We start from the raw sequence: 17,470 nt of genomic DNA on the forward strand, positions 1-17,470 counted from the left end.
TACTCCACCAATCTGGGATTTATGGCAGAGTTGTAAGAAACAAGTCTCCTTTCCGAATGTGAGAGACAAGATTCTTTGGTCTGATGAAACCAGGATTAAACTATTTGGACTCAATTCTAAGAGTCCTGTCTGGAGTAAAACAGGTGCTGCTCATCACCTGCCCAATGCCATCCCTACAGAAAACCATGGCGGTGGCAGCATCATGCTGCAGGGGTGTTTTCAGCAACTGGGACAGGGCGACTGGTCAGATTTAAAGAAAAGCTGAATGATGCAAAGTTCACAAATATTTTTAATGGAAACCTAATCAAGAGTACTCTGGACCTCAGACTGGGCCAAAGGTTCACCTTCCAGCAAGACAATGACTCTAAGCACACAGCCAAGACAACATGGGAGTGGCTTAGGAACAACTCTGTGAATATCCTTGAGTGGCCCAGCCAGACTGAACTGGATAGAAATGAAAATGTCCCATCCAACCTTAAAAAGCATGTGAAAACCTTGTGGCATCATACTCAAGAAAACTGAAAGCTGTAACCACTTTCAAAGATGCTTCAACTAAGTACTGAGTAAAGAATACTTGTGTCAATGCAAGAGTTTCGTTTTTCTTTTTCAGAAAAAGTATTGAAGATTTCTAACGTTCTGTTGTCACTTTCTCATTGTGGTATACTGAGTGCAGATTGATGGAGAAAAACTTGACTTCTTTATTAGTTTAGCAGAAGGCTGAAACAATAATAAATAATAAAATGTGAAAAAAGTGAAAGGATCTGAAGAATTTCCAAATGCACTGTACATGATTGCCTCCTTTCCTCACCAAGATTGCCCTACTTGTTACTCTTAATGTCATCCATGCATAGAGTGCTAAAATATAATTTGTGTCCTATCAAAGTGACCAGGAGAGTCCACATAATGTTTAATTGCAGAGTTTTAAAGTCCTACAGTCTCACCTTGGCCATCTGTGAGATCTATTAGTGCTGTGTGCAGAGTGTCCAGTGTAATCTTTAAGACTGGGCCTCACAGTGTTCCCCTCTGCCTCCCAATTGGAAGAGCTGACAGTGAGAAAGCTATCAGAAGCAGAAGACAAGGAAGGCAGACTAAAGCTGCATCATATGTGACTATACTAGAGAATGTGCATGCAGCAGTTACAGATAGTAGAGAAAGTTTGTGTGAGTCTATGGAGTTTTATAATTACTTCACCTCCTGCCTTCTGCTTTTGATTGATTGGTTTCTCCCTGTCAGCTCTTACAGACAGGAGGCAGGCAGAGCAATAGGAAGAAATATCTCACAGGATATTGTACAGTGTGTTGTGGAATTTGAGGAAAACTTAAATCCTCCTCATGTCAATTTTTGTTACAGATTTTCCTGCCTTTCAATGTGGCGGAGCTTCAGCATAAGTGAGATTATTAATTGCAGAGTTTAACATTTTATTTGCTAGTCCCTTGACATACATGTTGTGTATACTCCCCAACTAGGAAAATCTAAGTATTTCTGTAATTGGCAGTTACAGTACAAAGTTACCCTCACAATCAGACAGTTGTCACATGAGACACATACAGTCACAGCTATGGTCACATCAGTAAATATAATAAATGTACTTACTTTGAATAATTTGACAAATTTAATATATTATTTGATGCTACTCGTATTTTACAATGGGCAGTATTAACTGTTTTAAATAGGGTTCTTTTATTAGCGGTTGTAAGATCAGTCCCATAGAAGCGAATGTAGCAATGAGAGTCCATTCACATGGGGACTCAATTCTTGTGATAGCGTTCCCAATGGATCAAACACATCCCCTATCCTGTAAAATGTTCTTTGTGGGAAAACCCCCTTTAAGTTTAATATATGTCTATGCAAGTTGTAAAATGGCATCTGTCAGCAGACTTGTATCTATGACACTGGCTGACCTGTTACATGTGCTCTTGGCAGCTGAAGACATCTGTGTTGGTCCCATGTTCATATGTGTCCACATTGCTAAGAAAAAATGATGTTTTAATATATGCAAATGAGCGACTAGGAGCAACAAAGGTGTTGCCATTACTCCAAAACATAGTAACATAGTTTATAAGGCTGAAAAAGACACCTGTTTATCTAGTTCATCCTGTTATCCTGCAAGTTGACCGAGAGGAAGGCAAAAAAAATAAAGAAAAACCCTGTGAGGTAGACGCCAATTTTTCTCACAAAAATTCCTTCCCTGGATCAATGACCCAAAAATAACTCTCTGGATCAACGACCCCTTTCTAGTAACTATAACATGTAAAATTATTACACTCCAGAAATACATACAGGCCCTTCTTGAACTCTTTTAGTGAAATCACCATCACCACCTCCTCAGGCAGAGAGTTCCATAGTCTCACTGCTCTTACCGTAAAGAATCCTCTTCTATGTTTGTGTACAAACCTTCTTTCCTTCAGACACAGAGGATGTCCCCTTGTCACAGTCCTGGGAATAAATAGATGATGGGGGAGATTTCTGTACTGACCCAGTTTTTATGTTTCTATGACCCCTGATATATTTATACATAGTTATTAGATCTCCCCGTTTTTTTCTAAACTGAATAACCCAAATTTTGATAATCTTTCAGGGTACTGTAGTCCCCCCATTCCAGTTATTATGTTAGTTGCCCTCCTTTGAACCCTTTCCAGCTCTGCGATGTGTGCCTTGTTCGCAAGAGCTCAGAACTGTACACAATACTCCATGTGGGGTCTGACTAGTGAATTGTAAAGTGGCAGGACTATGTTCTCATCACGGGCATCTATGCCCCTTTTGATGCAACCCATTATCTTATTGACCTTGGCAGCAGCTGCCTGACACTGGTTTCTACAGCTTAGTTTGCTGTCCACTAAAATCCCTTTGTCCTTTTGTTAGATTTGTCACTTTTCCGCCCAAGCCTCCAATCTATCCAGATCCCTCTGTAGTAGTATACTGTCCTCTTCAGTGTTAATTAACTTACACAGTTTAGTGTCATCTGCAAAAATTGATATTTTACTATGCAAGCCTTCTACAAGATCATTAATAAATATATTGAAGAGAATAGGGCCCAATACTGACCCCTGAGGTTCCCCACTAGTGACAGTGACCCAATTTGAGTGTGTACCATTAATACCCACCCTCTGTTTTCTATCACTGAGCCAGTTACTTACCCACATACAGACATTTTCTCCCAGTAAAGCATTCTCATTTTATATACTAACCTTTTATGTGGTACGGTTTAAAATGCTTTAAAGAAATCAAGATATATAACATCCATTGATTCGCCGCGGTCAAGTCTAGAACTTACCTCCTCATAGAAACTGATTAAATTAGTTTGACATGACCGATCCCTCATGAAGTCATGCCGATATGGCGTTATTTGCTTATTTTCATTGAGGTACTCAAAGATAGTATCTCTTAAAAAAAACTTCAAACAGTTTACCAATGACGTTACCTGTTTTAGATGTTAAACTTACCGGCCTAGAGTTTCTAGGCTCTGTTTTTGGACCCTTTTTTTAATATTGGCACATTGTACTTCTTCCTGGGTCAGACAGGGCACTTTCAATGGGGAATTCACTTTTACATTCTGCATTTTATCTGACAGTTCATTTTCTTCAGTGAATACAGCGAAGAAAAAAATATTTTATAGCTTTGCTTTCTCCCTCATCACTGTCTGCAACTCCTCCCTCATTACTCTGTAAATGGCCGACACCTTCAGATTTATACTTTTTACCATTTATATAATTGAAGAACATTTTAGGGTTAGTTTTACTCTCTTTGGCAATGAATCTCTCTGTCTCAAGTTTGGCTGCTTTTATTTGTCTTTTACATATTCTATTTTATTCCTTATAGTTTTCCAATGCTTTCTCGCTACCCTCCTGTTTTAGTGATTTAAATGCTTTCTTTTAGTCATTTATTGCTTTCTTTACAATTCTTTTTATCCACATTGTTTTTTTTTTGTTCCTAATCCTTAACCTTTTATTCCCGTAAGGTATGTACCTCTCACAATTAGATTTTAGGATGATTTTAAAAATATCCCATTTTGTGGCTGTATTTTTTATCTTTGAGGACTTTGTCCGAGTTATTTAGGCCAATGGCCTTTCTTAGTTGGCTAAATTTAGCTTTTTTTAAGTTTGGTATTTTTGTTCTTCCCTGAAGAAATACTATTTTGAATGACAATTGGAAGGTTATTATTTTCCTAGTCACTATTTCCCAGGTGTCCCCCAACCTGCACATCTGTTGTTCTGTCAGGTCTTTTGGTTAATACTAACTCCAGTGTGGCCGTCCCGCTAGTTGGGTTCTGAACGAGTTGGGAAAGGTAATTGTCTTTGGTTATTAACAACCTGTTTCCTTTATGGGTTCTACAGGTTTTATTTTCCCAATCTATGTCTGGGTAGTTGAAGTCCCCCATAATAATGACCTCATCATTTGCTGCCTTACCTATTTCATTTAGTAGTATATTTTCTGTGGACTCTGGTATATTCGGTGGCTTATAATAAACTCTGATTAGTATTTTATAATTGTTTTTGCCTCCATGTATTTCTACCCACAGTGACTCCACATGTTCATGTCCCTCACGTATATCTTCTCAGAGTGTGGGTTTTAGACAGGATTCTTTCCAAACAGATTGTAACCATGTACGTTAATTGCTTAGTCATAGCTATCATCCAGCCATGTCTCAGTTATTCTCACTATGTCATAGTCCTCCTCACACATCACTAATTCCAGTTCACCAGTTTTGTTGGTCAGGCTTCTGGCATTAGTATACTGTAGGAAGGCGCAAGGGATCATCGTTGACGGAAGATATGTGTCACCGAGGTTCCTGGCCAGTTTTCATGTGTCAGCAGCAGTTGCTGTTTGACACCTTGCTATTTAGTATAGCTGTAATAGCTGATCCAGGACGGCTCTTACTGGGAGTAGTCAAAGTGCTGGGTGGGCGACTACTCCCCACGTTCCAGGCTGGGTCTTCACTGGCCTAAATAAAAAAAACAGCCAGCAGTGTCAGCTGGTGGTAATTACCTCTCTCTCTGACAGAGGAGCTCTTGCAATCACTGGATTGGGATCTGAGCCATGTGCTAGGCTGGAGTCCTGAGTTTGGGAGGTCTGCTCTGTCCTGAGCATTGCCGATCGGGTGTGAACTAACACCTAGGATAACAGGTGACTCTTTTGCTGTATGAACTGTCTAGGTGTGAACGAACACCAAAACTGCAAATGGACTGTCGTACTGTTTTATTGCTATAAGTGTGAATAAAACACTGAGGTTTTTGAGTTACAAACTGGTTTTTGCCGCTATACTGCGTCCGCTTGTCCTGTCTACCAGAGTGAATCCCCACAATACATACAATTGAGGGTTTTTTGTATATTTTTTACCCTACACCTTTCCTTCTGAACTGTTCTAGTCCCTCCTTCCATTCCTTCCCCAGTTCTATTGCCTCGCCCTTGGTCTCTATCTGCACTATCTTCCCCTCCTATAATGTAATTACCCTCCCCCCAGACCCTAGTTTAAACACTTCTCCAACCTTCTAGCCATTTTCTCCTCCACAACCGCTGCACCTTCCCCATTGAGGTGCAGCCCATTCCTACGATAGAGAGAAGTTGGCCAAGAGCCACTTGTTACCCTCCCTAATCTCCCGCTGCCTTTCTTGTGTGGCTCGTGGTACAGGTAATATTTCGGAAAACAATACCTTTGAGGTCCTTGCCCTAAGCTTGTGACCTACTGTAAATAGGCTCTGCTCTCTCTGCAAGTGCCACACCCTCTACACTTTGATTGACAGAGCCAGGCAGTGTAAAGGTCTGCAGGGGGTGCAGCAGTTGCGGAAAGTGCAGAGCCTCTAGGTCTAACAGTAACGCCCCTGTTGCTCCTAGAGGCTCATTTGGCTCATATATTAACACTTTATTTTTCTCAGCAATACGGGCACATATGAACATGGGATTGATGCATTCAGCTGACAAATATGCTGACAGATGCCTTTTAAGATCTCTGTAACAGAAGAAGGAGCACTATAAAGACATCAATAAATTAATCAGAAAATGTGCTCCTAAAATGATATGCTGATAAAATTTGGACATTTACTTTTAAGTACCTCTATTTTCTGAAAAGAGTAACAAGACAATACTTTTGTGACATACTGATATTCTGTTGACAGCAACAGTGAATTTGACTTCCGCTTGTTTTCTCCTATGTTTTTTTGCTGCAATTTTAGTTATAGTTTTCTCTTCACAATATTATTTCTGAATTCCTAATAACCACATCACACAGTAATGAAGGGCACTCACATTTTGATGAGGAGCCACTCGAGATGGATCTTGGTCCTCCTTTTAAAGAGAAAATCCCTTTGCCTCTGCGTGTTACTGGCACTGTAATACGGGGCCGTTTTAAGGGGATGACGGCACGAGGAGGAGGAGGAACGCGTCCATGCCCATAATCAAACAACCTTAAAGTAATGAGATTTTATTATTAGGTATCAGATTTACATGTCCTTAAACATTATTATATTAAATATAGAAGACTGAAAGTAGAGATAACAGAAAATCATGGATGTCAGAACGTCATTAAACACAGAGCTTCCCATATATTAAGGTTGAATAGACAGATGTACATGACCCCGAAAATGAAGCCAAGCCCAACACACACCTCTGATTTATAGTATGTGGTAGAGAGGCTTTGGCTGCCTCTAATGTAAAAAAATATCTGTGGTGTAAAGGATCCCCTCTGTTCTAGACAGAGAAATCCTTTGATGGGCCACTATGCAGAAAATGAATGATTTGATGAAAATTTGTCACATGCTGCTTTAGTCTCAGAACCCATCAGAGACGTCACTAGGTCCGAATATTACCATATAAAATGGATATAGACTCTGCTTTATGAATGGAGGTTTATAAGAGATAACCAGCTGTAATAAAAAAAAGATTAGCTTTGGATGATGCTTATCTGTTATTTCTTCTCGTCAGTGTTAAAGGGTTTTTTCCAGGCTAATAATATTGATGATCTATCATCAGGATAGGTCATCAATATCAGATCAGCGGGGGTCCGACACCCCCATCGATCAGCTGTATGAAAGGATGCTGCTGTTTATGGCAAAGCAGCAGTGAACAGAGAGAGAGAGAAGGGAGACGGCACGCTCGCACTGCGCGCGCCATCTCCTCAAACAGCTGATCGGCGGGGGTGTCGGACCCCACCAATCTGATATTGATGACCTGTCCTGAGGATAGATTATCAATAGTAAAAGCCTAGACAACCCCTTTAAAGGAGGTTTATCACAATAATAAGTGACAGCATATCAATAAGATATAACATCACTCACTGGATCCATCTGCCAGACCGCCATGAATCCTCTGATTTTTCCCTGCACAGCGACTTTTTGGCTGCACACAGTGCAGGGAACTTTAAAAAGTGAACATTCAACTGAATGGTCTCTTCATTATCATGATTAGTGTTGAGTGCATCGGGTTTGGACTGCTGTATCCGAACCCAATTAGTTTGAGAACGTCATAGCCGCAGTACTAATTTAAAATGTATGGGCTCCGCGCAAGTCTTTGCGATATCGCAGCAAATATTGCGAGACCTGCTTCCTCTTGCATCCATGACATGACACTTTGGTAATGTACATAAATTGCAGTGTTAAAATGAGGCACAAAGCCGAGTTCAGCTTCGGAGTTTGACACTGTAATTTATGCGCATAACCGAAGTGTCATGTCATCATAGACACAAGATGAAGCAGGTCTCGCGATATTTGCTGCCTCCGCGGAGGTCTGATTACATTTCAGGATGCATTCACATGACAGTATTTCCGGTTCATGTCCCATCTTATTTTGCGACTCACATGCGGGACCTATTTATTTCTTTAGGAGACCACAAAAAATGCGGACAGCATACGGATCCATGCGCTGTTCGCATCTGTGTGGACGAGATGCAAAAGATAGAACATGTCCTATTCTTGTCCATTTTGCCCAGATCAACAATTTGCCGACTGCGAAACTTGAGAGTCACATACAGTGGTATGAACGCCCCCTTAATCTGCAGCAGAAAAATATGTTTCATGTTTCTGTACCAGTAGTTGGATTGGTTTGTGTTTGCATTGTGCCGTACAGTTTTAACTTGTCATAACTAGAGCGTTTCATCAGGTTTGAGTATTTATTTGCCTTACCCTCTTGAGGTTAACTCTGTTACATCTACTCAATGCCAGTAGTGATGAGCGGCATAGGCAATATTCGAATTCGCGATATTTCGCACATTTTTGGATGAATATTCGCCATAAATTCACAAATTCGAGAATTCGTGATCTCCAGTCATTGTTTACTTGATTGCGAAAATGTAAAATGTAAAATATTCGCGATAAATTTGCGATTAGAATGTTCAACACTATTCGCGAATACGAATATATAGCACTATAGTCTAAATATTTGCGAATTCTCGAAGTGGCGATATTCACGATTAAAATTTGCGATTCGAATATTCGCGCTCAACACTAAATGCCAGTGTGATACAAGCAAAGCCGCTCATCACCCAGGACTTATATAAAGTGTCTCATCTTAGAATAGAAGATTTTAAAGTACGTCAGTCTCCAGGTAAAAGTTCTGGTGTTTAGGAAGAAAACTGCATGCACCCACACAATGTACTGCACTGCGTTTTGACTGACATATGACAGCTCTGAAGGGTTCTCCTCTTACCATATGCTCTTCTAGTGATCGCATAGGGAGATATGTGCACAGGGAGCTCCACTGTACTTCAGTTTGAAAACATATGGCTGACATATTAAATCAGATTCATCTGTTATCACTAGGGTAGGGAAGTCAACCTAATTCACTTTGTCTTTATCGCTGGCTATTAATCACATGCAGGAAAAAAGACGGTTCCTTAGAGATATTACTTCTAATCTACGTTCATGCAAATGTCTTCTGAAGTAATGAATAAATAAAACCTAAAGTGCTGAGAAAGATGGAAGCCCTTAAATAAATGCAGTTTTACTAATCTGTTGCCTCTCTTGACTATGTCAGTGGATCTACTTAGAAACTTTCATGGTTATGGTGAGGACCTCAGGGAGAGTTTTCAGATAAACGATTATCAATATACACTCATAGAATTAGCTAAATGATCAAAAAGACTGGATTAAAGGCAACCCTACTTTAGACTACACAAAAATATGCATAAAAAGCTACTTTAACCCCTTGAGTCCTGAAGGAATTTTTATATTTCCATTTTTATTTTTCTTCCCTTTCTTTCCAGAGCCATAATTTCTTTATTTTTCTGTTCATATAGTCGTATGAGGGCTTGTCTTTTGTGGAATAAGCTGTACTTTCTAATAGCACCATTTGCTATTGCATAACAATGTAGTCGGAAAAAATTTCAAATTGGGTGGCATTGGAAAAAAAAAATGCAATTCTGTCACTGTTTTATGAGTTTTGGCTCATTCCATTTGCGGTAAAACTGACCTCTATCGTTCATTCTCTGGGTGACTACAATTACAACAATACCACATTTATATAGTTTTTGTGTTATAATACTGAAAATAAATTAATTATTTTTTCTTTTCATTGCCATATTCTGACCCCCATAACTTTTTTTTTATAGTTATGTCTACGGAGCTGTGTGGTAGTTCATTTCTTTACAGGGCGATCTGCAATTTTAATTGATACCATTTTGGAGTGCGTGTGACTTTTTGGATCATATTTTATTAATTTTTGGGGTAAGTGGAGCAATGGCAAAATGACAAATCGACCATTATGATTTTTATTTACGTTTCGTAATTCACTGTATGGGATAATATTTTTGTATTTTGGTAGTTTAGGCATTTTGGAACATGGCGATACCCATGATCTTTATGTTTTTTTATTGTTAATTTTTATTCTAATTCTGCGGACTGGGGGCTGATTAAAATGTTTATATTTGTCATTTTTTATATATTTTTTAAAAAACTTTTAAAACTTTTTTTCTTTTACTTTTTCTTAGCCCCCCTCCCACTGGAGGCTAGAATATGTGATATTCTGTTTTTACCTCACGCTGTAGTTCAATAGAACTACACCTATGTAGTTCCTATGGTGGCCTGCAGGTGGAACTTAAGCTCTGATATACTAGGTATCTTCACAGAGACACAGGGCATCAGAGTGAAGGAATGTCTCCCCGACCACTGCATAGGGTTACCTTTTCTGACCCACAAGTGTGCACTTCCGGTTTTTCTGCATTTATATGTCGTGGTCATGTTTGACCACATAATCGAAAGGGTTAAATACATGCATCCAACATTAAGCAAGTCGCAGACATTAAGCCTCTACTGTTTGAAACATCGGAGACCCTCCATATTTAAAACCCCTCCTTCCATTTAACATGTCAGGTGCATGGGGTTTAAGGGGTTAAAGGGATTTTCCAGCATTACCACATTTTTTTAAAAAATTAGGGCCTAGAATAAGGTCCACCTAAAATAAGACATCCACTCATCTGCTCCCTGCTGTGCCACCAAAGTAGATCTATTCAGCGATGAGACCAGTCCGCATGGTACAAACTCCTGGATGGGATCACATGCACAGCTTCAGCCATTCACTGGCCTCAGAGTTGTGTGTCCCTAATTGGCACATGATCTGGCAGTCACATTTCACTTGGGGACATGTGCCCACTGAGGCCAGTGAATGGCTGTAGAGGAGCATTTGAGGTTTACATGCCTGGAACCAATAGCATAGCTGAATGGATCCTCTGCAATGGAACTGAGTGGCAGGAACAGGTGAGAGGATTTTTTATTTTAGGTTGCACACATTCCATAGCCTAATAAAAATAGGTGGTGAAGCTGGAAATACCCTTTAAATAGGCCTAATACTGAAATACAATTACGGGGTGATATTAGGGGTATTAGATTGGTAATAATTTTGGAACGCTTTTACTTATCCAAGCCATTCTGAGACTGTTTTCTCGTGACACATTGTACTTCATGACAGTGGTAAATTTGAGTCAATATATTTCACCTTTATTTATAAAATAATCCAAAATTTACAAAAAATTTGGAAAAATTCACAATTTTCTAAATTTGAATTTCTCTACTTTTAAGACATATAGTAATACCTCATAAAATGGTTATCAATCAACATTCCCCATATGTCTGCTTTATGTTGGCATAATTTTGTAAATGTCATTTTATTTATTTAGGACGTTAGAAGTTTAGAAGCTATTTTTCAAATTTTCAACAAAATTTCAAAAACCATTTTTTTAAGCACCAATTCAGTTATAAAGTGATTTTGAGAGGTTTACATAATGGAAACTGTAACGAGCCCCTGCTCGCTCTATTCTGCTCTCATGGCACTCCCTGATGTGACCACAATATCTGCTGGTTCCGCTGTTGATGATCCGGCCTCAAACGACCACTCGTGTCGTTTTAATTCTCACAGAACTAACACCAGTCAGGCTGTATGTGAGTTCAAACTGACAAAATTCTTTATTGAATGCCCCACATATATTTATATTGACAGTTGGTACACCTCTTTCAATTGGTAAATTGTAAAACCCCCTCTGATTGGCTATGCCAATGAGGTAAGCAGGGATTAGTTCAAGAGCTTGGTTGGGAGGCAGATGGGTGTGGCCATTGTCACAGAGAGATTCAAACCATGACATTACCCTTCCCCCGGGAAACAGTCCAACAGTCTTAAGATTCCAGGTCCGTCTGCCGGGATAATCCATCCGCATTCCTGTTTTGAGGCCCTGGCCGATATTGTATGGTGAAATTGTAGGGTTGCAAAGCCAGGCTCCACCTTAGTAATCGCCCATTCTCTCCCGCCACCCGGTTTAGCCATATCAAGGGATTGTGGTCCGTCATGACGGTAAAAGAGCGTCCATACACGTAGGGCTGCAATTTCTTTAAAGCCCAGACTAAAGCCAAACATTCTTTTTCCACGGCAGCATATCTAACTTCACTGGGTAACAACTTGCGGCTGAGATACGCCACCGGGTGCTCCTTTCCGTCGTCGCCAACTTGACTTAGTACGGCTCCCAGTCCGAACATAGAGGCGTCTATATGTACGACAAAGCGTTTGCTAGGATCGGGTGCTGCCAGTATGGGAGCTTGTGTTAGGGTGGTTTTTAACTGTTGAAATGCTGTTTCGCACTCCGGGGACCCCAGGACCTGTCTAGGGAGATTCTTTTTGGTCAGGTCCGTCAGTGGTTTGGCTATGTCACTATAGTGTGGTACAAACTTTCTGTAGTACCCGGCTGTCCCTAAAAATGCAAGTACCTGGGTCTTGGTTCTGGGAACCGGACAGTTTAGGATGGCCTAGATTTTTGCAGGCTCCGGCCACTGCTTCCCACATCCCACTCTATGTCCCAGATATTGTACCTCAGATATCCCCATATTACACTTGTCTGGCTTCAGGGTCAGGCCTGCAACTCTGATTCTGTCTAGCACTATGCCCAGGTGTCTGAGATGCTCCTCCCATGTCTGGCTATAGATTGCGATGTCATCAAGATATGCGCATGCAAAATCCTGCAGACCACTGAGGAGTTGATCTATTATTCGTTGGAAGGTAGCCAGAGCATTTTTCATCCCGAATGGCATTACCCGGAACTGGTAAAGGCCAAACGGGTGATGAAGGCCGACTTTGGAATGGCGTCCGCCTCCAGGGGAATCTGTCAGTAGCCCTTACACAGGTCAATAGTCGTCAGATAATGTCCCTGAGCTATTTTGTCCAACAATTCGTCCACTCGGGGCATGGGGTAGGCGTCTGTCACAGTACAGTCATTCAGTCGCCTATAGTCCACACAAAATCGGGTCGTGCCATCCCGTTTTGAGACTAATACTACAGGGGAAGCCCAGGGGCTTTCTGATGGTTCGATCACCCCTAACTCAAGCATCTCCCTAATCTCTGCTCTCATCCCTTCTTGCACAGCTCCGGGAATCCTATAGGCTGATTGTCTCAGGGGCTTCTGCCCGAGGGTCTCCACCTTGTGCACTGCCTAGTGTCCCGTTAAATCTCTTGCACAGCCCGTTCGTTTGGGGGTGGTAGGGTGCGCTCTGGAGGGTCAACTCGGAGTTGAACTGATTTCCTTGATCAGACAATATCTCCTGGGGAAATCCTACCCTAGTGAACACCCGCAGTAAGGCATCAGCTACCGTGTCAGCCTGGATATTGGATAGGGGAATGGCTTCCGGGTAGCGGGTGGCATAATCCACCACTGTAAGAATATACTTCTTCCCAGTGGCACTAGGGCGGGAAAGTAGGCCAATAATGTCTACTGCTATCCGGCTAAAAGGTTCCCTAATTATAGGCATGGGGTGCAGAGAGGCTTTTGGATGATCCCCCGCCTTTCCTACCCTCTGGCAGGTCTCACAGGTCCGGCAATATTCTCGTACCTCTGCATGTAACCTAGGCCAGAAGAAAGCACGAGACAACCGACTCCGGGTCTTAGCTATCCCTAAATGTCCGACCAAGGGGATATTGTGTGCCAGCCTCAATAGCTCCTGTCTGTACTTCTGGGGTACGACTAGCTGTTTGTGGGGGCCCTCGCTCTTCAGTGTAACGATAAAGAAGCCCTCCCTCCCACTCTATTCTGTCTTCCCTTAACCCCTCTGGATCCTTGCCTGCCCTGTCCCGATAGCACGCTAAAGTAGGGTCTCTCCGGGTTTCTTGCCTAACGTCAGAAGGAGAATCCCAGGACATGGGGTTGTCAAGTCGGGGTAACGTGGGAGGATTTGGTCTTACCTGGGTCCCCATAGGAGTGGAGTTTCCTTGTAGATGGCTTTGTTGTCGGTTGGTCACGGCAATGGCGGTCTCTGGTGCAAATGAAGAAGTCAAATGCCCCAAGTCGTTCCCCAAAAGTACTTCCGCGGGTAACTCACGGAGTATCCCTACTCGCACTTGTCGCTTCCCTGAGCCCCAATCCAGGTGAACTCTGGCTGGGGATAAACGCAGCACCTTGACCCCTGCTACCCTAACTGCCACAATCTGTCCGGTTCGGGCCGACTGAGGAACCATGTGAGGCTGAATAAGGGTAATCGTAGCCCCGAATCACGAAGTCCCTGGGCCAGCTGCCCATTAACCCATACCGCCTGACGATGGTGCTGCCGATTATCTTCAGCTGCGGCCTGGACGGGATCAGCCTCGAACAGCTCACCAAACTGTTCCTGAACATCTAGAGGGTTGGCCTCGTTCTGAAGGCAATAAGTCGCCGACCTGGATGACTGGGCAGTCTCTTGGTACCTCGGGGATCGGTTAGGGCAATAACGCTGCAGATGACCCGTCTGATTACATGTATAGCACTTAGGCCCGGTAGAAGGTTTTGATCGGGCTAAGGGTCTAGAGGCAGCCCACTGAGATACTGGAGTTGGGCTCGAGGTCGGTACACTGGGCCGCGGTAGCGGATGGCGCTGGCCTCCAATGGATCTCCGAGAGTCCAGATATTCATCGGCCAAAGTCGCCGCTTGCCATAGTCTGTGGCCGCTTATCTCGCACCCAATCCCGTACTATCGGAGGGGTGTGGTCAAAGAACTGCTCTAAGAGAACTAGCTGGGTGATGTCCTCTATGGTATGAGCATGGCTTCCCTGGAACCAGCCCTTGAGGTTCCGCTGCAGACGATGTGCCCACTCCACATAGGTTAGGTTGCCTTGTTTCCGGGATTCTCGAAACTTAATCCGGCTGGCTTCAGGGGTAATGGCAAATCGGGCTAGCAGGGCTTCTTTTACCCGGTCATAATCCATGGCGTCCTCATCCTCCATGGCCCGATACGCATCTGCAGATTTGCCAGTTAGGTTACTCGCCTGGAGGAACTCTTCTATTTCCTCCTCTCCTTCCTTAAATAATTTGAATGTGCGAAAGGGCAACTTACAGACAGGTGCTGTATTTCTAGGTGTTGTCTCTGATCGCTCCAATTCTCTCTCTTGTCGCTCTAGTTCTCTCTCTTGCCACTTATCCTGCAGCTGGATGTCTCTGATGGCATTCTGTATGGCGGTCTTGGATGAGTTGGCACCATATAATGCCAACCACTCTCTAACTCGTTGCTGAAACAAGTCTTCCACGGACTGAGGTCCAGCATCACCATCCCTCTGATCCATCTCAGCTAACTCACTGATCAAGGTGGCCTTGTTCTTTGTCCCAGCGATCCCTCCTCGACTCGCAAGTAAATCTTTCAGCGTGTCTCTCCTGCAAGCTGCATAGCTGGTCATTCCTAGTTGTGATTTGGAGTGTCCCAGTAACTGGAGAGCCAATCCCACCACTGCCACCAATGTAACGAGCCCCTGCTCACTCTATTCTGCTCTCACGGCACTCCCTGATGTGACCACAATATCTGCTGGTTCCGCCATTGATGATCCGGCCTCAAACGACCGCTCGTGTCATTTTAATTCTCACAGAACTAACACCAGTCAGGCTGTATATGAGTACAAACTGACAGAATTCTTTATTGAATGCCCCACATATATTTATATTGACAGTTGGAACACCTCTTTCAATTGGTAAATTGTAAAACCCCCTCTGATTGGCTATGCAAATGAGGTAAGCAGGGATTAGTTCAAGAGCTTTGCTGGGAGGCAGATGGGTGTGGCCATTGTCACAGAGAGATTCAAACCATGACAGAAACCACCCATAAATGACCTTATTTTAGAAACTACACCTCTCAAATTATTCTAAACTGCTGTTAGAAACTTTGTCAACCCTTGAGGTGTTCCACAAGAATTAAAGGAAAATGGAGGTGAAATTTCAAATTTCACTTTTTTGGTAGATTTTTTTATGCTAATCAATTTTTTCTTCCAACACAGCAAGGATTAACAGCAAAATAAGCCTCAATATATATTACTCTGATTCTGCAGTTTACAGAAATACCCAATATGTGACGGTAAACTGCTCTATGGGTACGTGGCAGTAGTCAGAAGGAAAAGAGCGCCATATGGATTTTGGAGGCAGATTTAGCTAGAATGGTTTTTAAGCACCATTTTGAATTCTAAGAGACCCTGATGTACCCCTACAATGGAAAACCTCAAAAAGTGACCCTATTTTGGAAACTACACGCATTAAAGAATATATTTCCCCCTAAGCATTTTACGGAATTTGGAAACACTTGGCTGTAAAAATGAAAAGTTTTTCGTTTCTTCCAATAAAATGTTGCTTTAGACCCAAATTTTTTATTTTCACAAGGGGTAACAGGAGAAAAAACACCCCATAATTTGTTACCCATTTTCTCCTGAATACGGCAACACCCCACATGTGGTGGTAAACTGCTGTGGGGGCACATGGCAGGATTTAGAACGGAAGGAACGCCATATGGCTTTTGCAGCGCAGATTTTGATGGATAGGTTTATGGGTGCCATTGGTTTTTATTTTTTAAGTGATTGTCTCATGTGGGGGCTTATTTTTTGTGGGATGGGGTGATGGTTTTATTGGTACCATATTGGGGTACATAAGACTTTTTTATCGCTTAGTATTAAACTTTTTGTGAGGCAAGGTGAAAAAAAATAGATTTTTTTTTTTTTACAGCATTCACCTGAGGGGGAATATAATGTGATCTTTTTATAGAGCAGGATGCTACGGATGCGACAATATCTAATATGTCTATCATTTTTATTTTTGTTAAGTTTTACACAGTGAAATAATTTTTTAACAGAAACAAATCTAGTTTTTGTGTTGCCATTTTCTGAGAGCTCTATTTTTTTTATTTTTTGGGCGACTGTCTGAGGTAGGGGATCATTTTTTGTGGGATGAGATGACAGTTTGGTAACATTTTGGGGTACATAAGACTTTTTGATCACTTGGTATTACACTTTTTGTGAGGCAAGGTGACCAGAAAATGGCTTTTTTTACACTGTTTTTACTATTTTTATTTACGGAGTTTACCTGACAGGGTGAGTCATGTGATATTTTTATAGAGACGGTTAATACGGACGTGGCGATACCTAATATGTCTACTTTTCTTTTTTTCTGTATTTTTTACAATGTTTTTTTTCTACTTTATTTTGGGAAAAGGACGCTTTTTTATTTTAAACTTTAAATTTTTTAGTAAAAATTTTTTTTAAACTTCTTTTTTACCCCCATTTTTTGTCCCACTCTGGGACTTCAACTTTTGGGGGCTTATCCCCTGTACAATGCATTACAATACTTATGTATTGTAATGCATTGGCTTTAAGTGTATTACACTTACAGCTTCCTGCTTGTGCTTCCAGGGGGCTGGATCTCACAGGCTCTCACGGAAGGCAGCCACGATGCCCTGCTATCGGGTCCCCGTCACAGCAGCGCGGGGACCCGATGGACACCCCACACCCGGCAGGATACTGCACGTGCCGTGGTAAGCGCTGACCATGGCAGTGCAAGGGGTAATGGTGGTTTCACCGATGTCGGTGCATACAGCAGGGGTCTGGCTATCTGTGACTGCCGGACCCCTGAAAATGATCGGGCGGGCACAGCTCCTGTGCCCGCCCGATCAGAGCGCCGTAGCTGTACGACGCTAGGATTTCTGTCCCAGTTTCCTATGGGTTAAAGGGGTTATCCCACAAAAAAAAACTTTACCCACTTGAGACAATCAAGCAACTGCATCTTCCA

General features: G+C 42.2%; 1 protein-coding gene across 2 annotated transcripts in view; it reads right to left on the reverse strand.

Moving 5' to 3' along the window:
• The window catches only part of RALYL (RALY RNA binding protein like), a 711,743-nt gene that overhangs the window by 42,368 nt on the left and 651,905 nt on the right, over positions 1 to 17,470 (reverse strand). For both annotated transcript variants that reach the window (XM_040433240.1, XM_040433241.1), the window contains one exon: positions 6,244 to 6,401. In XM_040433240.1, the coding sequence (XP_040289174.1) occupies positions 6,244 to 6,401 (158 nt within the window). The remainder of the gene's footprint in view (positions 1 to 6,243; positions 6,402 to 17,470) is intronic.

Source organism: Bufo bufo, chromosome 5, assembly GCF_905171765.1.
Source record: "Bufo bufo chromosome 5, aBufBuf1.1, whole genome shotgun sequence".
NCBI lineage: Eukaryota > Metazoa > Chordata > Amphibia > Anura > Bufonidae > Bufo > Bufo bufo.